The sequence below is a fragment of the Lotus japonicus genome, chromosome 3 (assembly GCF_012489685.1).
Source record: "Lotus japonicus ecotype B-129 chromosome 3, LjGifu_v1.2".
NCBI lineage: Eukaryota > Viridiplantae > Streptophyta > Magnoliopsida > Fabales > Fabaceae > Lotus > Lotus japonicus.
This window is the reverse complement of record NC_080043.1, coordinates 76611922-76631673: the sequence shown is the minus strand read 5'-3', so window position 1 is coordinate 76631673 and position 19752 is coordinate 76611922. Positions and strand designations below refer to the sequence as shown.

At 37.5% G+C, this 19752-nt stretch overlaps 3 protein-coding genes across 3 annotated transcripts; all 3 read left to right on the top strand.

The window, feature by feature from the left end:
* The first annotated feature begins 275 nt into the window (after positions 1 to 275).
* Positions 276 to 4656, top strand: LOC130746001 (uncharacterized). Its single transcript, XM_057598490.1, has 6 exons — positions 276 to 1359; positions 2956 to 3011; positions 3101 to 3331; positions 3459 to 3750; positions 3865 to 4061; positions 4148 to 4656. Exons 1-6 carry the CDS (start codon positions 406 to 408, stop codon positions 4299 to 4301), a joined length of 1884 nt encoding a protein of 627 aa, XP_057454473.1. The 5' UTR covers positions 276 to 405; the 3' UTR covers positions 4302 to 4656.
* A 1362-nt stretch (positions 4657 to 6018) lies between these two features.
* Positions 6019 to 9622, top strand: LOC130746000 (histone deacetylase complex subunit SAP18). Its single transcript, XM_057598489.1, has 6 exons — positions 6019 to 6245; positions 6334 to 6366; positions 6450 to 6560; positions 8064 to 8159; positions 9188 to 9259; positions 9344 to 9622. Exons 1-6 carry the CDS (start codon positions 6135 to 6137, stop codon positions 9377 to 9379), a joined length of 459 nt encoding a protein of 152 aa, XP_057454472.1. The 5' UTR covers positions 6019 to 6134; the 3' UTR covers positions 9380 to 9622.
* Positions 9623 to 11772: 2150 nt separating this feature from the next.
* LOC130745999 (polygalacturonate 4-alpha-galacturonosyltransferase-like) lies at positions 11773 to 17890 on the top strand. Its single transcript, XM_057598488.1, has 10 exons — positions 11773 to 12140; positions 14391 to 14425; positions 14520 to 14579; positions 14680 to 14802; positions 14928 to 14994; positions 15086 to 15132; positions 15573 to 15907; positions 16019 to 16376; positions 16554 to 17141; positions 17251 to 17890. Exons 1-10 carry the CDS (start codon positions 12047 to 12049, stop codon positions 17524 to 17526), a joined length of 1983 nt encoding a protein of 660 aa, XP_057454471.1. The 5' UTR covers positions 11773 to 12046; the 3' UTR covers positions 17527 to 17890.
* Positions 17891 to 19752: the final 1862 nt, after the last annotated feature.

The window sequence follows — 19752 nt, the reverse complement described above, 5'->3', positions numbered from 1 at the left end:
GACACGTGGCGTTCCCCCTGCAGAATCTGACTTTTTCTCTCTCTTCCCAGGCGCGTCACGCGCCTTGTCTGGCCGTGCACTCCACGCGCCTGACGGAGGCCACTCAGATGGCGCCATGTGGCGTCCCGGACGACTCTCAACAATGTTGAGCTTCCTCAACATTTCTCCCCTCTCTCTCTCCTCCACATCACTCTCAACATCCTTCAACAACCATTGCACCATCTAAACAACTCTAAACAAAAATTTTCAACATCCATTGCACTTAGTCTTAGGACGGGACTACCCTTGTTAATATGATTGTATGATCTCATATATTTTGATCATTTCAAATTTCTAATTAATTTCTAAGCTCCCTATAATAACTCCTTCTCCTTCCTTATCTTCTCTTTCCATTTCATCACCATAATGGGTTCTGAAGGGGAATTCACAGAAAACGAGAAGCCAACGCAAACGGACCAACCCGATAACCAACTTCACTGTGATATTGATTCACCCGAAAATCGCGCTAACAGTTATGAAGCCGTTACTAACAAACCAGTTAGTTACGGGGTTGGAATTCATGCTGATTGCGATGTCAAACCAGTAATCGTTCAGCCCCATTTACTTCTCCCGATTCCGGTGCCACCGGAGTTTTTCAGAGCCACCATAATCTCCGACGCTCCGCCAACCTTCTCCGCCGCCGCCACCATGCCGTCCATCGGAAGCTACCTGCGCCAGCGGAGCAACGACTTGTCAGCAGCGATCACAAAGCGAGTCTCATCCTTCCGGCAGGAGGAGGATGACGAGGCGAAGAAGAAAGAGCCGGAAGTGACGGAGTTTAGCCTCGCCGGCGTCAAGGTCGTGGTGCAGGTGAAACCGGAGGAGGAGGAACCTACGGTGAAAGGGCGGATCAGCTTCTTCTCGAGGTCCGGTTGCCGGGACTGCACGGCGGTGCGGAGATTCTTCAGGGAGAAACGACTCAAGTTCGTGGAGATCAACGTCGACGTGTACAGAGAGAGGGAGAAGGAGCTGCGAGAGAGAACAGGAAGCGCTACGGTGCCGCAGATTTTCTTCAACGAGAAGCTGATTGGAGGTTTGGTGGAGCTGAACACTTTACGAAACAACGGCGAGTTTGAACAGAAGGTGGCGGAGCTGGTGGCGGAGAATCTCCCCGGCGATGACGCACCAGCGCCGCCGGTGTACGGGTATGATGCTCCGGAGGAGGTTCGGACGGACGAGATGGCGGGGATCGTTGGAATTTTGCGGCAGAGATTGGTTGTTCAGGATCGGTGGAAGAAGATGAAGGTTGTTAAGAACTGCTTCGATGGGAATGAGATGGTGGCGGTTGTGGTTCAGCATCTCAATTGCGCGCGTAACGAGGTACGCTTCGTAGACCGTATAAACCTACGTATTTTTTTTTACTTTGTTTATTGTTTAATTAATGCTATTGTCACTGTATACGCGTGCCTAGTAATCGTATGACCAGTTCAACTTTAACTGTGCTCAAGTATCTGGTTTTGCACCATGAACTGTAATAATTACACACATGGGGGAAGTATATGATTCGGTTTCTAAAATGGTTGGGCATGTGTGTTGTTCCGTACTAGGGAGTTCTGACGTCGGAAACTGACAAAAAGTAAACCCTAGTAGAGTACTAAAAATATCACAAAAGGAATATTCTCATTAAATGTTTAAAAGGTACTTTTTACAAGGGGTTGACCTCTCCTTTTATAGAGGGAATGATCATAACATGGACTGTCACTGTACTTGGGCTTGACAACCGGGGCCCAAGCCTCTATACATATAAGACAAAACTAAAGGAATCTTCCAGCTGGCGCGTGGACCCATCCAGAAGACGGGCGGGCTTCGACGTTGTTCCATAATCCCGCCATGGCTGCTTTCGTTCATCTAAATGCTTGATTTGGGCGGGAATAAGGGATACTTATATCCAGCCCAGTCCACATGCCCTCAAGACATGAGGCTTAAGTAAGTTGAGTCGAAATGTCTTTATACGTTGCTTCGTCGCCTACCTTTATCATTTACTTCGTTCTTCTGATAATTGTGTCGCCGTTCTTTCACTTGTATAGGTGTCCCGCCCAGTTCATGTGTATTTTTTATTTACGGTCACTGCCAAGTTCAAAACAGCTCTACGACAAAGTTTTAAGCTACAGTAGAGACTAGAGCGAGGTCAATTTTTAGATTGTTACTAAAATTGAAATTTTCTATTCTATTTTAATTTTTTTTGTTACTTCACTTTGCTTTGCGGAATGTGAAGGGATGTTCTTAATTGTTTTATCAAAAAATATTTCTTTAAGTTTTCCCAGCATTGTCACGCTTGGCCCCTTCGGCACGGCATTATGATCGTAAGCCACTTGGGTTGCGTCAGTAATTATTAATTAAAATTGTTTGCGGATTTTTTACTCAAGTACTAAGAACGGATAAACATATGAGTGAGAGAGTATAAGGTTTAAGATTTAACTCTAGAGGTTGTAGTTTATATTTCTTATGTAAGAAAAAAAAATTGAAATGGTTACCATTCACATTCTACGGTTGTAGTTTATATTTCTGATGTAAGAAAAAAAAATTGAAATGGTTACCATTCACATTCTACGCAGGAGTAGTGCATTCAAACTTATCACAAGGTGGGCGAAAAATAAATCAAGTGGGTAGAATTTTATCACTAAAGCTAAAGTAAATGGTTGAATGTTAGATATTCAATTTATGTAAATGGAAAAAATTATTGACCAGTCCTTTACTAGTTAACGCGGTCTGACAATTGGATGATGAATTAGTCTCACCACACCTTAGCGCCCAGATGCTTGTTTTGTTTTCCTCTATTTAGTTAGTATTATTGAATGGTGATTAATTGACTTATTGCGGGTGTTACGATTCCCCAAACTCATGATTTCTATTAGCTCGATCATAATTGATTAATTGATTTGTCCTCTTGTTTTGCATTCTTGAAAAATTGATTAGGCAATCGAGATTGGAAGACGGTTATCCAGGAAGCACTTCATCCATCATGTTTTCGGGTAACTATAGAGCTTTTTGAGCCTAATGAACTCCAAACAATCTTTTGGTAATTTGCTTATCGATCGACATTGTTAACTTTCTTCGGCAGGGAAAATGATTTTGAGGAGGGAAATCACTTATATCGTTTCCTTGAGCAAGAACCATTTATCCCCAGATGCTATAATTTTTGCGGCGCCACAAAAGATTCTGAGCCAAAGCCTGTAGCTGAAATTTGTGAAAGGCTTACCAAGATCATGTCTGCCATCCTTGAGTCTTATGCTTCTGATGATAGGCAACATGTTGACTATGAAGCCATTAGCAAAAGCGAAGAATTTCGTAGGTATGAAACCTCTTCATTTTTTGATGTGTACCAGAGAAATTGTACATTATTATTATTATACTTCAGTATTCAATTTGTTGCCTAACATATAATTATAAATATTTTACTGTTTAACATATAACTGCAGGTATGTTAATCTGACCCAGGATCTGCAGCGAGTGAATCTCTTGGAACTATCAGAAAATGACAAGCTTGCGTTCTTCTTAAATTTGTACAATGCCATGGTCATCCATGCTGTCATCAGGGTAGGGTGCCCAGAAAGTTTGATTGATAGGAGATCATTCTTCAATGATTTCCTGTATTTGGTTGGAGGACATCCTTATTCCCTCACTGATATTAAAAATGGTGTCCTCAGATGCAATCGGAGGACACCGTATTCCTTGCTGAAGCCCTTTAGTGCAGGAGACAGGCGGTTAGAGGTAAATAGATCTTATGAACTTTTGAATCTTGCTGAATTCATTTGTATACTTGATAGAAAGTATGATATAATTAGGGAGTGTATAACAGGGTTTGTTGGTGTTTTCAAACTGTAGGTTGCTCTTGTCAAGCTTAATCCGTTATTTCACTTTGGACTTTGTAATGGTACAAAATCCAGCCCAAATGTGAGGTTCTTCTCTTCTGATAGAGTTGTTGATGAATTAAGAGGTGCTGCAAGAGAATTCTTTGAGAAAGATGGTTTTGAAGTGGACCTAGAGAAGAGAACGGTTTATCTCACTCGAATTTTCAACTTGTAAGCAAGCAAATCCAGCTTTTCTGTTGTTTTTTTTTAATGCAATTCAATTTCTAGCTCCCTTCTAATGAAATATTTATTGGCAGGTTCAGTGGAGATTTTGGAACTGAGAAAGACATCTTAAAGTGGATAATTAATTACTCGGATCCAAATAAAGCTGGTCTGTTGACACATCTCTTAGGTGATGGTGGACCTGTTAATATATCGTACCAAAATTTTGATTGGTCGATAAATTCTTGAGATTGTAAACCAAATTGGTTTGGTTGTGTCCCAAATTCTTGCATCTAGTTCCAGCCAAGGGAGAGAATTTTGATAGGAGATCAAAGTGGATAGTTCATAATGTGTTGCAAACCAAGTTTGTAGACCATTGTTGCGCAGAAACTCTAGATCACACAATTTAAATTAAGATTTTTATTTTCAAAAGAAGAGGTTGTGGGTATTGATAATACAAATTCTTAGGTAGGAAGTAGGAACAGATTCCATATAAAATTGACTATGATGATATTGTAAACTGCTTCAGAGTTCGAGTCTCATGCTACCCTTTTGTTAATTCGTCAACTGCTAAAGTTTATACAAGCTTGAAATTGTCACTGAATTTGTGAGCCGTTATGTCTAGGTAACTAGGTTAATCATGTTATTGCGAAAGGATTTCAAACATTCACATCCAATTTTCTTTTGTATTTTATTTTTACTCATTTTCTATTTTTATTTATCTCTTTATTTCTTTTCACACTATCTATTATATTGATGTGTTTTTTGAGACCGACAATTTTCTCTACATTTAACTCGGACACTATCACCTCATCCACAATTTTAAAGATAAAATAATATTATACTCTATGTAACCTCATTTCTTTTTATTTTAAATGATAATAAGCTTGATTTATTTATTTCAGTAAGATCCCACATTTGAATTTTATAAATAGAAAAATTAACATCATGAGAGTGTGAGCATATTTGATTACTCAGAAAAATTTGTCCCATTGGAAGACTAGCATGTTGAACTTGGCGGGGAGAGTTTGTCTGACGAAATCTGTTATTGCACCAATTTCTACTTACGTAATGCAAAGGAAGTTTAGCACTTGGATTAGAAGCCCAATAAACTATGGGTTCATGTGTTTGAGCATAAATACCTAACACGATCTTCCATAATCAGTGTCTCGCAGCAGCCCAATGACTAAACGGTGTGGGAAGGAATTGTCAAGGTCAGGGACCATATTAAACATAGATTCAAATTCAACTTGGGTGATGGTAACACATATGTTTCGTGCGTGGATTGGAGTGGTACTAGGCCGATTACACCCCGACTTCCTTTCATCAATATTTCATATACAAACTTAAAATTGGATGACTTAGTTCGTGATAATAGTTGGGCCTTGGATCAACTTAATACCATGTTGTCACAAAATGTATTGGATCTCTTCTCTTTCGTCATTTTGAGGTGGTGCTGAGTAAGGAGGACATTTGGGCCTAGGACAATGATAGCAAGGGTAGATATACGGTGAGGGATGCCTATGTGTGGCTCAATGGTCAAAATTGAGATGTTTCGGAGGAAAAGAAGCTAGTTTGATCTCGAAATTGAGGGTGCTAGAGAAAGTTAGAAAGTTTGTTATAAGTAGATATATAAGCGTATTCATTAACCATTAACTAGTTTGAACAACTTTTGAAAATAAGGTCAAAATAATTTATAGGTAGATCATAAACTATTTATATAATATCTCTTAAACACTTGTAACTTAGGAGTATATTATAAGTTGAAATAAGCTCGTCTAATCAATATCAATATCAATATATATTAGAAAAGAACAAACAAGGGTTAGAAGAGCAAATTGGTGAAAATGTCCACTATAACCTTGCTTAGGTGTAAAAGATATTTTAATTAAAGGGGAATGAAAAAAGGGTTTTGGAAGTTGTGGGTTTAGCAGGAGTAATAGAGAAGGAAGATGGGAAACGCAAAAAGCCCAGACAGGCCCAAGAAGTAGTGAGGTGAGGTTTGTGAAAGCAGGAAGCGAGAGAGAAACAAATTGATAATCATTCACAGAAACCAGCGGAAGGAAGAGGAAGAAGAAAGACATGAGCGAGGCCGCAGCAAAACGACAAGGTGGGAGGCCGTTGCCTCCGCCTCCAAGAGGCCCTCCTCCCCATGCTTCACGACCTCGCCCCGACCCCGTCGATCGCGAAAAGGTACCTTCCCCTTTCTATTCCCTATTCTTCTTCTTCTTCTTCTTCTGGAGTCAACCATGGCAGTAACATTCTTCTTGTTTGATTCCAGACATGCCCTTTGTTGCTCCGAGTCTTCACTAAGGTAACCTCCTTCTCGCTTTCTTTTCTATGTGCGAGCGAATGGAATGGAATGACCTAATATATATATATATATTGATGTGTTAGATTGGAGGTCATCATACAATGGAAGATTTCGCTGTCAGAGGGAAAGAGCCCAAGGACGAGGTTCAGATTTATACCTGGAAGGACGCTACTCTCAGAGAGTTAACTGATCTCGTTAGTATCCATCCTTTCCTTCTCATAACTAAATTTAAACATTTGTTTTATTTTCTCTTTTCAATAATTTATTTATATAGGAAATTACATTCTGATGAAGATGGGGAGATTTTTTTTTTGTTGAAGGAGAGGTAGTTAACTACTTAACTCGGTCACAAGTTTGAAGAATATATATATTAGCATCTCTTAGGTGTAGCTAGACAAATCCTAGTTCAGGAAAATTTTCAAATGGTTTCATGCAGACTTGCATCCAGCGAACCTCATTAACAAGATCCCTACTCGAGTCCTGATTAACAAATCACTATATGAATTCATCTTAACCGCCTAATGCCTTCTGTTAAAATTTGATCTGAGGGCTAGGAAATGTGCATTCCTAGGTTATAGACAAGGAATCTAAGGTTATGTAGTCATTGACATGCATTCTCAGCATATTTTGTGTCCCGAGATGTGGTTTACTTACGTGAGCAGGTTTTCCCTTACAACGCTTTAAACACTTCTTTACCTACGCGTTGCCACTTCTAAAAACCATTCTAGCAGAACTTCAAAACCACACCCTTAGCTGTAGCACTGTCTCTGCACTACCTTACCTAAGCACCCACTCCACAGCACATTCCATGTCTAGTTATCTTTCATGTGGACACATCTCTTCTTCACATACGGCATATGCTTGGGGTATGCTCAGTTCTCTTCTGGCATACTTCTTCACTTAAATTTAAGAAATCTCACTCTCGCCACTCCTTGTATGTGTTGATGATGTCATATTGGTTGGCTTTAGTAATGTTGATTGGGGTGGCTTCCCTAACACTCGGCAGTCTGTCTTCGAGTATTTCTTATTGGGAATTCTCTCATTTTCGGGAAATCTAAGAAGAAGAAAAACAACCGTTGCACGATCCTGTTTTGAAGCGAAGTACAAGACCCTAGCTTCAGCTGCTTGTAAATTGCAATCTCAAGCAATGCTTTATTGTAACTGGATTGCCTGTCACATATCATCCAATTTGGGCCAAGCATCTTGTGACTGACACATTGTTCGCGAGAAGGCACATAGTGGTCTCATGCGGTTTCTTCCTCTCTCCACATATAACCAAATTGCCATGGGTTCACCATGGCCTTGCTCCCTCTTACATTTGCTGCAACATAGGTATAGTGGACATTTTCACATAAGGGAGATGGAGAGGCAGTTAACTCAGTTAGCTGGTAGGAGTTAGTTACTTCGTTATTTTTCCTACAGTTTGTTCCTCTACAGTTGGCCATTTTCACTATGGTTACTTTCATTTATGTAAGCTTGTATGCAGCGCTCAGTTGATCCATGGAACAGTTTAAATTCTGCTATCAAGATTTTTTTCCTCCCATCTCTGTTCACTCGGAATCAGTGAATACAAGAATTGAAAACATAAGAAACTGGGCCTTAATATTCTCCATTATCTGTAATTTCTTGAATGAAATGATGTTTTTTTGTTTTGTTTGGTTGATATGCTTTTGTGGTTGTCTGTATATCTTGTACAGGTCAAAGAAGTGGCTCCAGCTGCAAGAAGGAGAAATGCAAAGCTTTCATTTGCCTTTGTGTTTCCTGATAAAAATGGCCGTTTCAAAGTTCAAGAGGTAACTCTTCTCAACTTTCAATAGGCTTGTTAATACAAGAAAGTCACCTAATATATAAGTTCATTTTCATGTTTGATGCATATAAAAAACAAAACAGAACATGCATAAGAAAGGTCACCCATTTATGTTCTCCTTAAAAGATTGAAATTAAAGAGATAAGAAGAAAAGGTTTTGTTCCATTTTGTTCGCTTGTCAATCGCTACCTATGTGTCTTTTGCTTATTACTTTAACCTTACTGTGATGTTTTTCTTTTTACACATATAGTATGGTTTTTTTTTTTCATGCGATATATTTGGGTTTTAAGAGTGAGTTCTTGACAATCTAGATTTTGTGTGCGCTAAGAGTGGTAAATGAGTCGAATTGGTTTAATAATGAATGAAACCTGTGACAAAAACCTGTCTTTGATTTTGTTATCTTAAGACCAACATGTTAAAAGTTATTCCCAATTCACTTAAGTTTGTGAACTTTACTTCATAGTTGATTACCATTCTGGTCCAGCCAGTTCAGGTGATGCATACCTGTTGCACGTTGTTGATAATGATCACACTAAAGTAAGAGATTCACTTCAGAGTAAAAAGTGAGAATTAGGATCATATATCGGAAAGTCCACTGTTAATCTTATAATCATACACAAATAATTATATAAATAAGAAGTTGTTTACGTCTCAAATGTTAGTTTTTCAACTAGTGACTTTTATTGTTTTTTTCAAGTAGATAACCCCGTATACCAACGGGCTCCTTTTACTGTTTTCTTTTTCAAATCATCTTAAAAAGCTAAAGCCCTCTATTCTCTTAATGGTGCCTTAAACTTTTGCCCTAAGTTTCCATTTTGGAATTATATACTAATTTGAAGCCTGTCCAATGTACCAAGAGAAGTCTTTAATGCAAAGAAACCTCAATATTTTCGCAAACCATAAAGTACTGCCCTTCAAGATCACCTCTTATAAGTGACTGTTGTAATCATGAGTTTTTACTTTCATTTTGAATCAATCTCATACTTTGTCTTCATACTTGATTGCTTGATGAAGGTGGGCAAGACATTATCGTTTGGTACTGGTAGATTAGATGATGGCAAGGCTTTAGCTGACCTTGGTTTTGAGGTAAAGAATTCTTCTTCTTCTTCTTCTTGCATTTTTACTTGATTATTTCAAATTCTGTTTCTGACTTTGTTCGTGAATATGCAGATTGGTGATTACTTGGATGTGTCTATTATTGTGTAGGTTATTATGATTGCATCTGTAACTATGTGTTTTGGGCTGCGTATGTGTGAAGGCCCTTGTATTTTGGAGTTAAAAGACTTATGTATTGAATGTTTAGTTTTTAATGTCACATGAACTAAAAAATAGGTCTAGTTTCTTTGATTGCAAAAAATGAGAGATTTGCTATTTGATTAGCCCTCTCTGCTGTGGCAGAAAAGAAACAATTACAGCCTTAATGCCTATTATCATGGACTCTTCACTGTATTTTTGTTTACATAAGATAAAAAGAAAAGGTTAATGTTAAATGGAGAATTTAAAGATGCGTAGAATGCAAGTTAATAAGCAAAGAGTAATTGAATTTTGTGATTCCAACTCAAACCCGTGATTTTTGTTACACTTCCTCCTCACGGCAGTGTGAAAGAATCTTGTATTTTCATCACAAACCAAACCCATTCTTCTCAAGATTTATGAAGCCAAAGGAGCTTCTCTTGTTTCATTACCACACAGGGCTCTTTCTGTAGACTCCTCTCAAAACAAACCAAGTTTTGAGACCTACGCATAGCTTTCTCTAGAACACAAAAATTCTTGAATCCACTTCTCTAGAATATATTTCCAAAGATATCAGAATTAAACTCAAGAGAATCCTTTCTAACATTAGAGAGAGCATCAACGACATTATGGCTTACTTTCCTCCACGCATTATCAACCACTGTACCATATTCTGGATGCAACATCCAAGCTTCTTGAAAGGTCTTATTGGACTAGTCATGAGGCATACCACCACATCGAAGAAGCAAATGAGAGTGAACAAAATGAGAACGCCTCAAACTCTCAACAACAACTTCGGGAAACTCAACTCTCGAGTCCAAATCAAAATGCACATGATCCAAGCATTTATGCACAGAGACACAAACTTGTGTTTTCTTGACCCATGTGAACTTATTGCCACTAGCTCCAAGATCCAAAAGAGATCAATAACCGAGCATAAACAAAAAATGGTTACTCTTTCTTTTATAAAAGGAACCATTAGACATTTCAAAAAGGAAAAGAATCTCATTGAAATCACTCATAAAGCTCCACGAACAATTGATAGAATTGCAAATGCTACAAAGGTGAGTCCATAACTCCTCCTAAGTAACCAAGATAGGACTAGCATAAACGAAACTCCGACTCCACTTCCTGGCAGCCCTATAAATAGAGGTAACAACAAACCGGTAATGGACATCAACAACTTGTGTAGAGATACTGAGATTATCCTGCAAGAGAATCCAATTATCCAAATACCACCACCATGGACCCTCGCTTCAACAATGTTGATAGGTTTCTAGCTACTAAAGACGTTCCTAGAGCTTGGCCATTTAACATTATGTAGGTCCGTATTGCCACATGTGCTTAAGCAACTCTTTTGCCCCTAGAATCCTAAGCTGGTTGCATAACCTTATTAATAACCACAAGTTCTTGCTTCTTTTTATCTAGAGGGTGGAGGCAATGGCTTCCTTTTGCGCAGTAGAAAACTTCTTCAAGCTTGGCGACAGAGTGAATTTTGGCATGTTTGACTTGGAGCCATCCTGACGTTGACATTTTCGTAACAGGTCAACCTCTTCAAAATCTATGTGGAGTTGTCCCTCATTAACTCCTAGTCCTACCATATCAGCAGACTTCGTGGACTTATAAGTAATAGAATTGTATCATTGTTTATTAGCAATCTATGATTTTCCTTGACTTTTAATGTTAATGAAATTTGTCTTATGCGTGTCACGTTTGTCACGAGATTTTTCTTTATGAAAATTTTGAAATAACTATTCAATCACCATGTAGATCCTCGAAAAATATATTTACTAAATCATTTCATTTGTATTTTTTATCTTCTTGTTGATTATCATCATAGAATCTTCTCCAATGATTCTAGAATCACCACCTTTTTTGCTTCGTTGCGTAGGGTTATCATCATCTTCTTTATGGACATGCGGCTAGGAAGCAGCGGTACCACCATTATTTCCTCTATCGTCAGCAAGATGCTTTCGTCACCATCTACTTTGACCGATATTCATGTCCTGACTTCAGTCGCAAGAGAGATGCTTTCATCATCGAGTGGATGCCCTAGTCTTGAGAGACGTACCCAAACTAGGGTTCTATGGATCTATTTGGTTGAAGCAACAAAATATGAAGACCACTATTTAACACGAGATAATTATAGAAAATTATTCATGGAACCCATTAATAACATGCTCCTTCTCTATCTCAATTTCAAATTTAACGATAAAAACATCCATAAGATTATCTCATAATAACTTCCATTCCATATCTTTGGTTTCACCCGACAACGACGTCGTTTCCTTCCTCCATTAGCGCCGTAATCTGATTGAGAAACAGCGTGGATTAAAATAAGAATTACCTGCCTCGCATAATTTGATTTGATTGCTGAGAAAGAAAGCGACAGAAAGAAGCAAAGAACAAGACGAGTGAAGAAAAAGGAACACAGTGAAAGCAAGAAACGAAACGAAACGAAACTCACGAGAAAAAGAAAGTTACCACCACCACCGTCGCTTTCTCTCTCACATTGTGATTGTGACGGTGGCAGTTTGGAACTTGCAACCACTCACTGTGACTATCCTTGAGATGATCGATTTTCAATAGCCTGAAACCCTAACAAGCTTAATTGCTACTTCGATTTCTCAATTCCTCTCAATGTCGCCAAAGCGAGGGCTTCACAAGGGATTCGTTCTCCTCTGCGTTTTTGCGTCAGTGATTTTCTTCCTCGGCCCAGGGCTTCACGCTTTTGGTCAGTTCACTGCTTATTTCCCTCTCAGCAATTTACTGATTGTTTTCAATTTTTGTAAGGGCAAGGTTTAAGTAGGTAGGGGTAGTATTATTATTTTTTGATTAAAATTTGGGAGATAAGAAAATGTGGCAAGAAACCTAGTTTTGGAGATCCTAGGGCTTTGTGAGATTAGCAATCAGATGAAGTGCAATGTGACTCAATTATTTCTGATAAGGAAGATTGTTGCATCCTTCCTAATGCCACGGCGATTTAATGCAATGTCATGCATGACCTTTGAACTATGCTCTTATGACATGCTAGGTATATTTCTCAATAATGCTTACTGATGCATGAATCTCACTCAATATGTTGTTTTAGATCTTTGATTCTTATGCTAGAGATGGATGCTCAAAATCTAAATATCCTGTTTAAGTGTGGCAGAGTTGTCAATAAGCCACTATAACACTGTAGTGGTGCGTAGCAGCCCTTTGCCACTTCTAGTTATAGCGTAGCGATTGCGGCCACTATAGCAGAGGAAATAGCGCCGCTATTTGGTGGAACTGGTTGAAAAACACGAAAAAATACCCTCTAAAAAGTAATGTAAGGTATATTTGGAGGGGTATTTTGGGGGGGTTTTGCTTCAGAAACAAACTGAATAGGATACAGTTTGAGGAAGTTATATAGCATTGTGATAGTAGCGAAAGTGATAAAGAGGAAGAGTTGGATCTAAAAGAGGATTATTGATTGATTGTTCCTGTTTACGAAACTTTTAGTTGAATTTTCATGTTTTTAGGCAGTTAAGTTTAAGGTTAGAGGCTTAGACTCCTTGGTTACATTGACCTTTGTTTGTTGGTACCTGTATGTTTTGCTTATTGTTAATTACTTAATTATGAGTGCCATGATTTTTTAGTAGTTTTTGTCCAGTTTGAGTATTTATATGTGTAAATAGTTAAATTATATAATCTTTATAAAAAAACTCAGCATAGTGGTCATTCCGCTATGCGCTTTATGGCTCTATTCATTTTGGGCTCAGCCGCCATGCGGCATGCGCCGCTATCCGGGATTTACTCCTATGAGTGTGGCACTACTATTTATTGTGAATAACATATTTCTTTATTACAGCACACTCTCATAGGCTGCTTCCCAAACTTAATATCTAAGCTTAGCCTGTTAGCTTGTTGTAAGTAAAATTTTTCAGGCCGCTTTTTCAAAAGCCTAAATTTGATGAAGGTATTTAAATAGGCATAAAGCCTATATCTAAATAGGCTGTAAATATATTTCTAAATAAGCTTTAGACTCAAATCTTTATACAGGTCAACATGCTCAAATCTGGAAACAGGCCAAAAAATATATAATTTCAAAGACATTATAATAAAATTCTAACATAAAAAGAATAATAATTATTAAGATATATTATTTTAATTTACTTAAATAAGTCTTTCTGATATGTTAGAAGTTTTTACACACAGTCTTTTTTTAGCTAAATAGGCTTTTAGAAAAGCAATGGCCAAATTTATTTTGTAAATAGGTCTGTCTTGGCTTACACAGGATGCAATGTAGGCCCTTGACCCCCAATGAATGATTAACATCTTTCTCTTCCGAGTTCCTACAGGGCCCAGACTATACTCCCCTTCTTGTTTTGGATTTGGTCATATGTATGGGTTACTGGTAGGATCAATTTTCATAGGTATATGACTTCCAGTAATGGCAGTAACCTGAAAAAAAAGGACATCCTGCAATGGTTAATTGGGATGTTATGGTTTGCATCACTTATGCTGTATCAATGTATCTCCTCTAAGAATTCTACTGTAGTTTTCATCCTTGTTTCCCAATTTTATGGGCTGTTGTTATTAGAGGTTTACAGTGTGGAGCATTCTCTTTGTCAGGATTGATTTAATTGACATTTTATTATATTGTAAATAGAAGCATGGAAACTTTCGATTTGGTCACTTACCTGAACCAAATGCGTTAGATTATCATGTAAGACACTCATGTCCACATTTTAGTTTTTGGAGTTTTATGTTCACAGCATTTTAGTTTAGCAAGTTTTATGCTTAATTTGATATGCTTATCAACCTAATGCAAAATTCTACAATCCTTTTCACAATAAGTGCTACCCCATGCACACCATCTACTTAAACAAAAGCCATGGGCTTCCAAAGCTCTCCTTTATTTAAAAAAAATTATTTTTTCTTATAGTATTTGATAATATATTATATTTATATTGACACGGCATGACATTAATCTATTTACTTCAATTGGTTTGTGCAGATCAAGATGATATTTCATCTGTTCCAAGTAAACAGGTAACCTGTTTTGTGCATTATTTGCTATAGCTTCTGTCTTCTCCTATCTTCTCCCCTTGTTGCCTCAATTTTAAGTTGTTGACCGCCGCCTCAGGTTGCAAAATGGAGAGAATGGCAGACATTACAAGACCTTAAATCACTTTTTTCGAAAGAGGCAAGCACATTCATATAAAATTTGCTCTTGATCCATATTAGGCATCTCATTTTTTTTACGTAAGGATATTTATTGGTTTCTAATAAATATTATATTTTAGGTTCTTGATCTTATTGCATCCAGCACAGATGATATGGGGCCTTTGAGTCTTGACAATTTCAGAAAAAAATTATCTGCTTCATGGAGAGTTGTTGGATCAGAGACTTCAAATGCTACATATGAGGTTTGGAAGACTGATGTACTTCTTCATGGAACTTTCAATTCCTGTATTTTTTTTTTGAAAAAAAAAACTCCATAACTGTTTTTATTTCTGCTAAACGTTAATCCGTGTTTAATTTTTTATTAAAGCTAAACCAACCAACAACATATGTCAGACAAGGAAAACCAAAGGTGACGGAAGGCCAGTCTTCAGATGGTATCATATTATTATATAATATTATAAAATATGTCTATGTTTTTGCTTAATCCACTCTCTATTTATTTCCTTTTTTTTTCAATTTGCGCAGATGGTCTGGCTCAGTGGACACATAGTCCAGTACAGCAAGTCCGAAGGGTGAGCATTTCTTTGGCATTTTTTATGTTTGAACTCACATATAACTTGTTTGGTCTACCTTAGGTTAGTTTTAGTTTCAGTTTGTATTGTGCTTATGCATTCTGGCACATTTTTGCCTTCCTTTTCTGTCATGGATGGCTTCATCTGTAACGTAACTAGGAGAACGTTTTGTCCAGAATAGATTTTGACACACATTGGAATTTTATAATTTTAGTCAAACTATTTATTTTCTTTTCATAAATTTACTCTAAACTATAATTTTACCCAAAGCTATTCAAAATAAACTCATTTTAGTTAATTACTTGTCGCATGTTCTAAACACAACTAGTTCTTCCTGTGCCCTAAGATTAAAAATGCATTTTGACTGAGTAATCCCCCCTCCCCCCCGGGAAAATATGGAATTTAACTTGTTTCATGTTCTTTATAATTATTTTATGCAGCAATTATTAGAGAAAAGGCGGGAAAAGCGTGCTTTTGAATTGGTGAAAATGGATAATGAAGTAATTGTAAAACTTGAAAATGAAGCAATTGAACGCTCAGGATCTGTTGAGTCAGCTGTTCTGGGTAAATACAGTATTTGGAGGAAAGAAATTGAAAATGAGAATGCTGATTCCACTGTTCGGTTGATGCGGGACCAGATCATTATGGCTAAGGTATATGTGAGTATTGCAAAGATGAAGAACAAGCTTGGACTATACCAAGAACTGCAATCTCGGCTCAAAGAGAGTCGACGTGCTTTAGGTGATGCAAGTTCTGATGCAGATCTAAATCACAGGTTCTAAGCTTTGTGTAATGATGTTCTAAAGGTTTATTTATCTGCATCTGGAATGCCTTTCTCTGAATTTTCTGCTTTAACTAATTGAATGTCTAATCTAATTATCTCTAGTGCACATGAAAAAATAAAGGCTATGGGCCAAGTTCTGTCAAAAGCAAGAACGCAATTGTATGACTGCAAGTTGGTCACTGAAAAACTGAGAGCAATGCTGCAAACCGCTGATGAGCAAGTTAGAAGCTTGAAGAAACAGAGCACATTCCTCAGTCAGTTGGCTGCCAAGACCATACCAAATGGAATTCATTGCTTATCTATGCGCCTCACCATAGATTACTACCTTCTTCCTCCTGAAAAGAGAAAGTTCCCTAGGATTGAGAACTTGGAGAATCCCAGTCTTTATCATTATGCACTGTTTTCAGACAATGTCTTGGCCGCATCTGTTGTTGTCAACTCCACTATTATGAATGCAAAGGTGACTGACTTTCTTTTTTACCATAACAGTGTTTGGGCATTGTTCCTTCATGTGCATTATTTCCTTTAATAGATGGAAAATAATTTGTGCCTCAACTCTAGGACCTACATGATTTAATAAATTATATCATTAAACCTAGCTGTCACTGTCTTTATGTTGTTGTCTTCAACATTGCAGGATCCTTCAAAGCATGTTTTTCACCTTGTTACCGATAAACTAAATTTTGGAGCCATGAACATGTGGTTTCTTTTGAACCCTCCTGGAAAAGCTACAATCAATGTTGAAAATGTTGATGATTTCAAGTGGTTGAACTCATCCTACTGCCCTGTCCTACGGCAGCTTGAATCTGCAACAATGAAAGAGTATTATTTCAAGGCAGGCCATCCAACCACACTCTCTTCTGGTGCTTCCAATCTGAAATATAGAAACCCAAAATATCTCTCAATGCTCAACCATCTCAGGTTCTATCTTCCACAAGTTTATCCAAAATTGGATAAAATCCTTTTTCTGGATGATGACATTGTTGTTCAGAAGGATTTAACTGGATTGTGGAGGGTGAATCTTCAGGGGAAAGTAAATGGTGCAGTTGAAACATGTGGTGAGAGCTTTCACCGATTTGACAAGTATCTTAACTTTTCAAATCCGCATATTGCGAGAAATTTTGATCCAAATGCTTGTGGTTGGGCATACGGGATGAACATGTTTGATCTGAAGGTGTGGAAACAGAAGGATATCACTGGCATATATCACAAGTGGCAGAATATGGTGAGCAGTTGAATATAGCATTGGTTTTCATCAAGTGTCTATTCTCCCACAAATAGACGAGTACAGTAAATCTTTCACTGACCATAGCTTTTTTTTCTGTCTGATTTAGAATGAAGATAGGGTGCTGTGGAAGCTGGGAACATTACCTCCAGGGCTAATGACATTCTATGGGATGACACATCCGCTAGAAAAATCTTGGCATGTACTTGGTTTGGGTTATAATCCTAATGTTGATCGAAAAGATATCGAGAATGCAGCAGTTGTGCACTACAATGGTAATATGAAGCCGTGGTTAGATATTGCGATGACAAAGTATCGGCGTTACTGGACTAAATATGTCAAATACAATCATCCCTATCTTCGGAACTGTAAGTTAAATGAATAGTCTTCAATATACAAAGAAGATTTCCTTAAATTGCTCCGGTCTCCCCTGTTTTCTTACACCTTTTCTGGCTTGGCTATTTCAACTAACCGTGTCTTGCTAGAATGGTGATCATTGTCTTGGAACTTAGAAGCGCCAATGCTTACTTGCTTCTCATGTCATCTCTTTCCATATTAGATTTTTACTTTCAATTCATTTAATTTGTTTACACCACTCTCACCCATTTGAAACAAGGTACAGAAGCAGGATACCTTGTTTGCTATAAAAAAAAAAAATTCCTCATTGTACAATATTCTGATGCTCAGAGAGGATCTAGAATTTAAATATCATACTTCTGTATTCTTTGAAAAATAACTTTTCTTGTTTAGTTTTGAGAGCTTATTTGTTATTTGCATATACCAACTCTTATCTCTCAATCATGGACTTTCCAAGAATGATATTTGTCTTGTTATGGAACATGCCTGAGTTTGCCGGTTTGGTGATTTATTTCTAAGGCAGGACTCTAGTTAAGGAATTGAAAATATTCATTGGAAGATGTGACTTTTTAAGTTACAAGTACATTGAATGTTATGCTTTTAAGAGAAATTCTTGGGTGGACACACGCCCAACACATCACTCTTAAGCACAACCACTAATAAATTTACATCTCATTTTAATTAGAATTTATGAAATCAGTTTTTAAATTCAATTTCCAAGTCAGATCCACGTTTCTCTCCCTTCTCTCTCCTGTTTCCCGTTTCATCTTCACCTTTCTTCTCTTTCACAGTATCATCTTCATCTGGGCAGCACTTTCAGATCTTCGTCCTCTCCACAGTCTCTGCCGTGCACTTTAAGATCTAATCGCCCCACCATCTCTTCTGTCTCTGACGTTGCATCGCACGCCCGCCGCATCTCCGTTCGCAGCATGCCACTCGTAACCCACGGTAGAATAGATGTGTTAGGATTTGTGGGAGTAAAAAATGAATGGTTGCATCTCGATGACAAAGTTGTTCTCACTCTCACTCTTCGCCTCCCTCTCTTCTCTTGCTGCAAATCTGTTTTGGATAGAACAGTCAATGGTACTCTGTTTTTGTGTGTATTCAAGACTGGTGCCTTCTAAGTGTTTGATTTTTTCCCAAACGAGATTCTATTATGCCCATGTGCTGTTTTTCTACCATGAAACAATTTTTCGTCATAGGATTTTTGTGTGCATACAAGTCTTGGCATCCAAAAACTAAACTTGGGGAAAATGATGACAATATGCCATAGTTTTTTAGGCTCTATTATGTCGTAGGAGGCTTCGGTTTCCCTATAATAAATTGTAACAAGCTAGTAGTGGCAACATGACTTGTGTTTCAATAAACTACCTCCATAATTTTTGTTTATCACTATGTTTATTACTTTTCAGCACATATTTGTTATTATATTCATATGGAATTATGGGAAGCTAACAAAACAGGGGATTTTAAAAGAAAATGGTAATGAAAAAACAAGAAATCACTGTTAAAACCAAGTGAGAATGAATGTTATATCAAGCTAACGAAACAAAGTGAAATTACACGGGAACAAAAACATCTCTATCAAAAACAAGTTTTGTGTATCGGAATAACTGCATCAAAAGTAATTGCACCAACATTCTTCTCCAACTGCACCAAAATTCTTCTACAGGCTGACAAAGGATTTCTACCAAAATTTAACACTGCACCAAAACTAACAGCACCAAAATATCAACAGGTTGACAAAGGATTTCCACCAAAATTGACTTTCCACCAAAACTAACTGCACCAAAATATCAACAAGCTGACAAAGGATTCCAATTGCATAAAAATTCTTCTCCAACTGCATTATCACTTATGGGGCCTTCTAAGTGCTTTGCAAACCTGCATAAGCCAATATAAGTGCATCAAAATCAATACTTGTCCAGTCACATATTCAACACTTGGAAAATAGGAAAAATAGCTAAAAATAAAAACAAGCCATAACCATAGAATAGTTACAACTATTCCTTAATTTTTTCTGGTTTCTTTTCTATCTTGGCAAGTAAAATTTGGGGGGAACCAATCCTGACTTAAATAATCAGTAGTGCACGCTCCTTGTAACATGCTAGTGAATGAAATTGGGGCATTATTTGAAACCGAAGTTGAGGGACGATATTCCTATTATAGGGTATATAAAAAGAAATTTGTTAGCATGTGTTGTAATATAAAACAAATAAGAAAGTCAAAATATATAAACATGTATAGGTGCATA

What these genes read in the sequence shown, in the direction of transcription:
- LOC130745999 (XM_057598488.1), top strand. Translation starts at nt 12,047, where the DNA reads ATGTCGCCAAAGCGAGGGCTTCACAAGGGATTCGTTCTCCTCTGCGTT. An exon ending in CCCAGGGCTTCACGCTTTTG is followed by an intron (nt 12,141 to 14,390) that starts GTCAGTTCACTG and finishes TGGTTTGTGCAG; the next exon opens with ATCAAGATGATATTTCATCT. An exon ending in GATGCAGATCTAAATCACAG is followed by an intron (nt 15,908 to 16,018) that starts GTTCTAAGCTTT and finishes AATTATCTCTAG; the next exon opens with TGCACATGAAAAAATAAAGG.
- LOC130746000 (XM_057598489.1), top strand. Translation starts at nt 6,135, where the DNA reads ATGAGCGAGGCCGCAGCAAAACGACAAGGTGGGAGGCCGTTGCCTCCG. An exon ending in GCCGTTTCAAAGTTCAAGAG is followed by an intron (nt 8,160 to 9,187) that starts GTAACTCTTCTC and finishes TGCTTGATGAAG; the next exon opens with GTGGGCAAGACATTATCGTT. An exon ending in TAGCTGACCTTGGTTTTGAG is followed by an intron (nt 9,260 to 9,343) that starts GTAAAGAATTCT and finishes GTGAATATGCAG; the next exon opens with ATTGGTGATTACTTGGATGT.
- LOC130746001 (XM_057598490.1), top strand. Translation starts at nt 406, where the DNA reads ATGGGTTCTGAAGGGGAATTCACAGAAAACGAGAAGCCAACGCAAACG. An exon ending in TCAATTGCGCGCGTAACGAG is followed by an intron (nt 1,360 to 2,955) that starts GTACGCTTCGTA and finishes AAAATTGATTAG; the next exon opens with GCAATCGAGATTGGAAGACG. An exon ending in CTCACTCGAATTTTCAACTT is followed by an intron (nt 4,062 to 4,147) that starts GTAAGCAAGCAA and finishes ATTTATTGGCAG; the next exon opens with GTTCAGTGGAGATTTTGGAA.